A 9,909-nucleotide genomic window follows, 5' to 3' on the forward strand; every position below is an offset into this window, starting at 1 on the left:
TTAATGTAAAATGGTGTGCCTTTTGGTTCCTGGACTCTGAAGTTGGCTTGTGACCTCAAAGGTTGAATGTTATGGCACACATGAGCTATGTGGTTTACCTATGTCAGACTAATTGGTTTACATAGATTTGTATCCATGTAGCTCTCATGTTCTTTATGATCTGTTCTGGGTCTGTGATAGTCCTTTACCACTTTTTCAATTTGTGTTCAATTTTGGAATTTCATAATATGGTACAAAATGTTGTTGTTTGAAAACATTTGGGGAAATTCTCTATTGTCTTATTCATATTAAGGTATTTACATCTTAAAAAAACAAAAAATAAAAACAAAAAAAACATAAGTCACTGTAAATAAGCAGTATAGTTTTTAAAATGATATGAACAAAAATGCTAAATGGTCCAGTCATGTTTTGAAAAATAAGTAGATACTTCAAATGTATACATTTATTTTTCGGAAAAAATGTTGACCTTTTTTTTTTTTTTTAAGTAAGTGCTTGGTATTATAAAGAATCTCTTTAGACATCATTGCTATTTGATGTCTTTTCAAGATCTTCCATAATCAAGTCCTGCTCATTTAGACCAGTATTCCTTTTAGAACTGTGGTTATCCATGCTGTTAGTCAAGTTTGCTACAGGATCATTAGGATTTTGGATGCCTACTGGTAGGACAGCATTTCCTTGGACTGTACGAGAGTAGGTCTCTTTGCGCTTTATATCAGCTGAGCACAACTGGAACTTGAAAGCTGCCTGAAATCCTCTATGGAAGTTTTCATTGAAGTAGCCATAGATGATGGGATTAACACTGCTGTTAAAGAAGGCAAGCCAGTGTGCGAAAGGGTAGATGTAAATGTTGATTACTCTGTGTTTGTACTCACTGAGGTTTGCATAGTCACTAAGCATCATCAAAGTCCACAGGGGTAACCAGGAAAGAATGAACAGAAGGGCAATGATGAGTAACATCTTTATAACCCTTTGCTTCTTCTTTGAGACTATCTGACGGTTTTCATTGCCTGCTTTTCCACGTACAGGCACAGAAGTCTTAAAAAGAGTAATCCCAATTCTAGCATACATGATCACTATAAGGGAAAGCGGGGCAAGATAAATGTTTGCAAACAATACAGTGGTGTATATTTTTCTCATTTCTTGATTTGGCCAATTTTCTCTGCACCAGTAGAAAGGGTTGGTTTTTTTGCCTTCTCCTAACAACACTCTCACATTTTGCTCTTCAGTTACTTGTAGCATGACTCCTGATGGGGTCATGATTGAAATGGCCAGAGCCCAGATAACCATAATAATCAGTATTGCAGTTGAGATTGACAGTTTTTGTTTGAAAGGGTAAACAATGCATCGAAACCTGTCAATGGAAAAATGAAAGAGAAACAGAAAAAAACAATTGTTAAGTATGCTTGTGTATTGGGTGATCTAATGCATGGGATTTACATGAGTTACATCGATTGTTACCTAGAAAAAAAGATATTATTATAAATTTACTTCCCTCAATCCCTTTTAATTATTACTTTTAAATTAAAAAATTAACAAGAAATAAAAACGTTTATTTTGAACTTATAACTTCTACACACAGCAAACACTGGCATTTGTCTATGATTTTACTCCCTATTCCTTTACAGTGCAGTCAGTAACGTTTTAATATCCATGTTTTGAATCAGTTATTCATTTTAAATGCCATTCCCACTATTCTCTTATCATTTTTTTTTTTCAAACGACATGGTTCACTTCAAAAGTTGCATAGGTTATAGATGGCAAAGTAATTCCATCACCTGCCATGTGCTTCCATGCTATAACATTTTATTTTATTTTTAATGATACCTGCTACCATACTACAGCAATTGCCAAAAGCTTTGCATCACCTAGAGTTTTAGGATCGAGACAAATTGTTTTAAGAATAAAAAACTATAACTTTGATCTTTTATTTAACTCACTTATTATGGAAGCTATAATAAGATCCAAAATGGAAAATTACCTATATAGTAACAGTATCCTGGAAAACAGTGAGAATAGTTTTAGGAAAGGGAGATCGTGTCTAACTAACCTGCTTGATTATTCTGAGAATGCAACATTGACAATGGATAACTGCAAAGCATACAACATGGTTTATTTAGATTTCCAGAAAGCTTTTGACAAAGTCCCACATAAAAGATGAATTGTCAAACTGAACGCAGTAGGGATTCAAGGAAATGCATGCACATGGATTAGGGAATGGTTAACATGCAGAAAACAGAAACTGATTAGAGGATAAACCTCAAAATGGAGAGAGGTAACCAGTGGAGTATCATAGGGATCAGTATTGGGTCCTCTGCTCTTCCTAATCTACAGGTACTGCACATAAGCAATGAAAATGTCCATTATAAATCTATTTGGGAGACACTGAAATTGAAGAAGGAATCTATAAGAAAAGATCTAGGAGTTTATTTTGACTCAGAAATGTCTTCATCTAGACAATGTGGGTAAGCTATAAAAAAAGGCCAACAAAATGCTCGGAAATATAGTGAAACGTGTTGAATGTAAATCAAGCGAAGTAATGTTAAAACTTTACAACGCATTAGTAAGATCTCATCTAGAATATTGTGTTCATTTCTGGTCACCTCACTACAAAAAATATATTGCTGCTCTAGAAAGAGTGCAAAGAAGAACGATCATAATTATTGCTGGTTTAAAGACATGTCATATGAAGACGGGCTAAAATAATTGAATCTATTCAGTCTTTAACAAAGATGACTACGCAGCGATTTGATTCAAGCTAAAATGTATTGACAATATCGACCGAAGGGACTTTTTCGACCTGAAAAAAGAAACAAGGACTCACAAATGGAGATTAGACAAAGGGGCATTCAGAACAGAACATAGGAGGCACTTTTTTACACAGAGAATTGTGAGGGTCTGGAACCAACTCCTCAGTAATGTTGTTGAAGCAGACATCCTGGGATCCTTCAAGAAGCTGCTTGATTACTAACAACCAACTCTAGTTTGTAACCTTTCTTATGTTCTTATCATGTAATCAAACTGTCTACAAAATGGTATCAAAAGTCTACCAGAAGCCATAATAGTAGTACAGTATTTCAAGTTAGATTTTGAAATGTCATATTTTTCCCAGTCTGTCAGTTTTTCTTTAAGCATATTGAAAACTACCAAGCAGTATGAAATTCAATTTGTTAAAGTAACATTATTCAGCAAGTTTCATTTGACTTTATGAAGTAAAACTAGTTAAATACACCGGGTGATGTAAAGCTTTTGGCCATAGCTGTAGGTTAAACACATATTTGTTTACATGTCTTACTTTAAGACCAGCTCCTAACATTGTCTTTCTTGTGATTAACAGACCAGCTGCTTCCCCTAATGACTGACTTGCTTTGCAGTCTGTGACATGCTTTGACCCTGAAGAAATGTGAAAGGACTTAAGGGAGGAAATAATCAGGTGAGGCTGGTTAACTGTGTTCCCTTGCTCTTATTAATGAATTGCGTGTGCTGCCTTCTGGGTGATTTGTGTTTCATTTCACCCCTCTCATGTGACACTGGCACATCAACAATGCAGTTCATTCCATCTATTTAATTGGCTGAAACCGGGCTGTGCTCGCTCAGAAATGCGAGCATCCAAATCTGCCGTGCACATGCACAGTAGCAGCCAGCCGTCAACCAGGACTGGCTATGATTGGCTTTAAAATGTCTGGACAGAGTGCACCTGTTAGCGAACACAGTGATCAGCGCATATCTGCCAAGACAACCAAGGCTATAAATATAGCTTGACTTCGCCGCTTCTCAATCTTGCATGGTGTGTTACTTCATAGAAAGACAGGAAACGTTTAAGTTGTTTAAATATTAAAATAAAATTCATTAATCTTTGTCTAACTTTGTCTAACTTTAAATTAATATTTATAAATACCCTTATGTGTTCAACTTCGTTCTTTTCACAGTTTTAATCTGCCTTTATTTTGCCCTGTCTGTCTCTTTTTCTTCCGAGGCTGCCGCTTTTCAAGCAGTGCTTTAACTTAAGCTCATTAATATTTTGCTGTGTTCGGGAATTTTCCTTTGTTTTTTTTTGTTGTTGTTGTTAATTACCGACCACTACTGCCTGTTTGGGGTAATTTGTTATTAAATATACCGTACAGTGTATTTGTATTATTTTAATATTATTTACCATATATAATATTTTATATTATTTGATAACCGCATCAGGCTTTTTTTCTAGGTGTTTTTAAATTACAATTTTTTATTTAATTTTTTTTTTACTGTTTTTATTTACAGCTAATCATTTTTTTATTAGGTCTGTATAAATTATCTGCTGGTTCCTGAAAAAATGTTTTTTTTTTTTTTTTTTTTGTTTGTTTTTTCCCTATGGCCTTAATTGTGACTTCCATTTAAGGTCTTATTTTTTCCTGTCCTTGGTCTTTGAACTTGGGATTGATTTAGATTCGGGGACAACTTAAATTTAAATAAAAACATATTTAAATTTCAGAGTACATTCGGTGTGTTTAACACGTGTCTTATTTCAACATCTCGCTTTTTCATCCATCCATTCATTATTATTCCACTTCTCCTGGTGAGGGTCGTGGCATCTCGTTTTTTATATTTTTTTTTTAATGTATGAAAGCCGAACAATTAAACGTTTTAGCTGTATTATCAATTGAAAAAGACATGATGGCTGATAATCCTGACTTTAATAATAAATTAATCTAAAAAATCTGCCATGATAAGACATCACAGAGCAAACATTTTGTATCATTTCCAACAAGATGATCCACAGAACAGTGCTTCTATCACTGAGGCTGGCCCCTTGGACCTGTGTTAGAAATGTTTAAAGAAATGTAAATGTTTAAAGAAATGTTGAATGGAACAATACTGAGCAAGTTTTTGTACATGCATGACTTTCATGTCACCTTTGATTTTCAATTTAAAGAGGAACTTAGCCGCTATGAGACTCATTTGACGAAGTGTGCGCTAGGACTGGAATGTCCCAAACAGTCCAGTCTGACTGCAGCGCTAAGGCTGGAATGTCCCAAACAGTCCAGCCTGACCTCAACAAAAAAAAAACCCTAAGGTGGCTGAGACAGAGTTCCGCTATTCAGGCTTACAAAAATGGTGTACTGACAAAAACTCGCTATCAGATTCTTTGCAGACAGCTTTTGCACTCTGTGTGTCTGATCCTTTCTCGAGAAAGTGCTTTGGGTAAATAAAACTCTTAAAAGATATTTCGGTTAGTTGTTTGTTGATTTTCGGATTTCCACCACAGACCCCACATCGTCACCTGCATCTGAGGTGTGAACCACCCAAAATTTTGGTCACCAGCTGTCACTAGAAACAATAACAGACTTCCTCAAATACATGCAAAGTGAATTTATTCAGTCAACATTTTTGGTCATTCGTGATAGCTTTCAAGCATGTATCTATGTTCAGGAATCAATTAGGATAATTTTAAGTAAGATCTAACACATCAATTAAAATTCTTCTAAAATTGTGTTACTATTGGTTAGTTTGTTTAGTAATAGCAGGATCACTGGCTCATGAAACAATGCCTTAATAATGAGGTGCTATTATATTGGACCCCGTTTTGGTTAATTACTGGTACATGATGTTATGATGAAATATAAAAGGTATTGTGGTCTAACCAGTACATTTATTACTCACCATATATTGATGCAAAACTAATGAAATTAGAAAAAAAACACTTTATATGCACCAGTAAGTGTAAATGTATGATGATAAGAGAGATAAATATATTTACCTGTCAACTGCAATAGCCACTAAAGTAAACACAGATGCGGACACTGATATTCCTTGAACCATCCCACTCATTTTGCACACCAGGTTTCCAAATGGCCACCCTGTTGAAAAAAACATACATTGTTTTTTTTTTTTTTTTTTTTTTTTTTTTTTTTTAATCTGGCTAACAACTGTGTCAAATTTAATGACAGTTCATCTGGTCAACCTGTCAACACTAAATGGTCCATGTTTGTTATTCTTGTGAACAGTCAGCTCAATACAGTACACAAATATAAGTAAGATATTGTTAAATGTGATATAGCTGTTGTGGCGTGTCCTGGTTTTAGTTGTATAACCGTACATAATTTTACCAAGCTAGATAAATATAAGACCACTTCCATTTGGTTTTGAGCAGTGTTTGTTTCAGCTGTTTATACGTCAACTTTCCAAACTGCATTCTATACTTCCCTCTGCCATATATCTTTTTTACAAACACTAACTGTAGCTCTGATTAAAATTACTAACAGCAAGAGACAAGAAACATGTAAAGAAAGAGGAAAAGTAGAAGAGTGAGGGATATAGCTATTACAGGTTTGGCTTGCACTTCATAAAGGATAGAAAGCATGGCATAAGCTTGGCATGACCTTTTTTATGAAAATTGGCTCCCCGGTCCCCTCCAAACTGAGGCCTTAATAGGTTGACCGACTAATCAAATCTTCATTCAGTTTAATTAATTAAGGTTCACTTACATAGACAGGTGGACATAAAAAATAAAAATAAAATAAAAAAAAAAACAGAAATCCCAGCCCGAGTGGTATGCTGTAGGAACAGTTTGTGAAGTGAGCTGTTTCAGCACTGAGTCAAGTGCTACCAAAGCAGAATGTTTAAAGTTCTGTGTGTTAAGGTAAGACAGACATCTGCAGCTTTGACTATATTTTCACGGTTCCTTGTTTCCCGTTCTTGCCTTTCTAACCATTAGTTGCCCTTTCATAGTCTTTTTATTACAAGGAAAAAAACAATGTGCCGAGGTTCTTTGCAGATATTTTTTCCGGCATGTAATTTTATTTTATCAACTCGAAACAGCTGTTTACGTATATAAGAAAGATTGGATTGATTTCTGGCAATGCACAGGATGTGTTCATTCATCTGCATTCAAGTGGTATAAGGGTAGCACACCCTTGGTTATTTGGATTCAGCACAGTGTCTCTAAATGAACTGGGGTGGGGAAAATATATTTTCACCTCACCCCTTTTGTAAAATAATTTGACAAGTCATTAAACACAGTTGTCACTAAAGCTTAGTGCTAAATATTAATGTTTTAAAGAATGGATGTGACATGTGAAATGTGTATTCCTCTCATAGTTATCCATCTAGTTTGTTTAGCAAATAAGTAAACATAAATAATTAATATTATTATTGGGTATTGAAACAGAATTGTATAGCTATTGCAAAATACAATAAACATTGCTGCTTAATGAAATATAATCTCCTGAGATAAAAAAATCATTTTCTACGATTATATCATATCAATCATTATACCACAACAGAGAAATTGACAGTTGCAATAGTCTCAGTATTGCATGAAAAAACGTGGCGCAACAACAACAAAAAATAAACTGCTGTCACCTGTGTCATAATACCATTCCAGTTTACTAAGATTTGTTAAGCAGTGAGACATTGTCTGCTTTTGAAACTGAATTATAACAGTTGATAAACAAAATAGCATTATCAATTAGCGTAACACAGAAGACAGTTTCTTAATAATGATGTCATCAGCATAATTTAGTCTGCTTCTGAATACAATTTTAACTGTTGTAGTACGAAATCGACTGCATATGACATACCATTAGTGTACTGAAGAAAGAAAGAATAAATAGGCCTGTGTCAATTTAAGATTAATGACAATAATGAACATAGCAAGTCAAAATACTGCAGTTAGCATAAACAGTAGTGCATTTATAGATTGGGGGATGATAAAAGACAATCAAAAATCCACTGGTCCAACAAAGAATACAATTAGAAATAGCCATCTCCTAATATTACAAATAATGGAAGACCATTACCCATGTTAGGTTTTGGAATAATGTAAAGGGAATAAAATATTCAACTAAATGTGAAGAGTAACATAACTGTCCACCAAACAGTGTTGTTACAAAGCAGTAACAGTCAGTATCGTTTCATACACATCACTTGCATATTTAATTTTGACTTACCAGTTATGATGTTATCCAGCAGAGTTGTAGGCATACAGAAAATACCAACCAGCAGGTCACTGACAGCGAGGTTTAAGATGAAAAGATTTGTAACTGTTCGCATGTGCTTGCTTCTGAGCACAATACAACAAACCACTCCATTTCCAAGCATGCACACCAGGAAAATGAGTAGATAGGAGACAATGAAAATGGCTGCCACAGGAGGCTGATGTAGGTAAAACCCAACGTAAGTGGTGTTGTACTGTGGGTGGAAGTATTCCTTCGAACGATTCTGAAATGGCCATGTCTGTCCATTTGCAAACGTTGAGTTTGGATCCAGCCATGTCTGTCCATTTACCAATGTTGAGTTTGGATCCAGCCATGTCTGTCCATTTACAAACGTTGAGTTTGGATCCAGCCATGTCTGTCCATTTACAAACGTTGAGTTTGGATCCAGCCATGTCTGTCCATTTACATTTGTTGAGTTGGAATCCAGCCTTGCATTCATTGTGTGTCTGTAAAATCAGATACAAAGGGGGATTAAAGCTATATATAAAACCTATTGCAAAATGCAATGTTCCAGCCATTTTCACCCTGCATAAAATGTTATGTCTAACAATAGTATGACCCTAGGCTTCCTTCATACTGTAGGTTTTAAATGTTGCAAAATAGTGTCCTTTGGTGGTTTTACATCAGCAGTTCTTTAGAGATGGTTTGTAGTGCATGTTATTCCCTGCTGTCCCTCAGATGGTGATACTGAACCAGATTTATGAAGTACCACAGAACTTACTTTTATTGTAGTATGCTAACAATGTAATTCCATCTGTCAGACCATCTACATCAAGTCATGTCTCTCCACTCTGGGCTCAGTTCATCAAGTAGTTATTTTGTCATATCATTAATATTTTCCTAATGAACAAGTCAATTTCATGATTCATGAGCCTTTCCAAAGGTTAGAATGTTTATATTTGTTCAGTGTATCAATGACACTTTCATCATAATGGTTGTGCAGGTATTAAATCATCAAGTTTCTTAGTACTTAGTGTTGATTAAGACAACAATAGTAAAAACTAAAAGGCATAAAATAGTGCTGCTGTATGAAGATCCATCTTTTGTATATATATTGTCACTTTGTTTAAGTTCAAAGCTTGCTCCACATTTTTCTAAGTAGAATAAAAAAATAACTGTTAATTTTCCAATACTAACAAACAGCAAGGTGTTAGTTTTAAAATAATTTTAGACTGGAATAATAATGTAATTTATACTCATGTACAATGATCACATACTCCAGAAAACAGATTTAGACGAGTTAGAGAAAATCATTAGTTTTCACACTGAAATTGGTGTTCTTTAAAGCAGCTCACTGGAAGACTCTCAGCCTTCTATTGGCATATTGATTACAGTGTAAATTGAGTACAGCATGACATACATACAATTAAAGTTAGATGCCATCAATGAGCATCTGCTTTTATTTTATCAATGCTAAGTCCCATTGAAATAAAGTACATTCCCACATTACATCTAATTTCCTTTAGAGTGGTTTCTCATGCAGCTTTATTAAAATAAAAACACAATGTAGGTACCATTATAAATAAGCTAAAACACTACACCTACTTTGCTTTCTGTGCGCCTCACAGGCCTTGCACACAGAATGAGTAAAAAGCTGGAATTGATAGAAAGCAAACTTTACGTAAGCAACAGACTTTGTTGCTGTTAAAAGCACCTTAAACCCTCTCAATATACCAGCAAGTTGGGGCTGTCTGAGCAATGCTGAGCATGGTGAGATGGTTTGTTTAATGAAGCCAGTATAAAAATGTCACCAGTGTACATTGGTAAATTCTTCCCCACTTGTTAAATATGTCTTTATTGCAAACTCAATACAGAAATTCTTTGCTCAGAGACTACCCTAAACAAAAAATATGCTGGTTACCTTATTAAAACATGGTAATTCTGTGCTGAAACAGTAATAAGGGGTCCCTGAGTAGCTCATCTGGTAAAGGCACAA

General features: G+C 34.9%; 1 protein-coding gene across 1 annotated transcript; it reads right to left on the reverse strand.

Moving 5' to 3' along the window:
- Positions 1-506: 506 nt before the first annotated feature.
- Positions 507-8,413, reverse strand: LOC121295395 (neuropeptide FF receptor 2-like). Its single transcript, XM_041219996.1, has 3 exons — positions 7,926-8,413; positions 5,735-5,834; positions 507-1,351 (listed from the first exon to the last, which is right to left on the reverse strand). The coding sequence occupies exons 1-3, from the start codon at positions 8,410-8,412 to the stop codon at positions 514-516; spliced, it is 1,425 nt and encodes a 474-aa protein (XP_041075930.1). The 5' UTR covers position 8,413; the 3' UTR covers positions 507-513.
- Between the last annotated feature and the right edge of the window lie 1,496 nt (positions 8,414-9,909).

The sequence above is a fragment of the Polyodon spathula genome, chromosome 1, assembly GCF_017654505.1.
Source record: "Polyodon spathula isolate WHYD16114869_AA chromosome 1, ASM1765450v1, whole genome shotgun sequence".
NCBI classification, from domain to species: Eukaryota; Metazoa; Chordata; class Actinopteri; order Acipenseriformes; family Polyodontidae; genus Polyodon; species Polyodon spathula.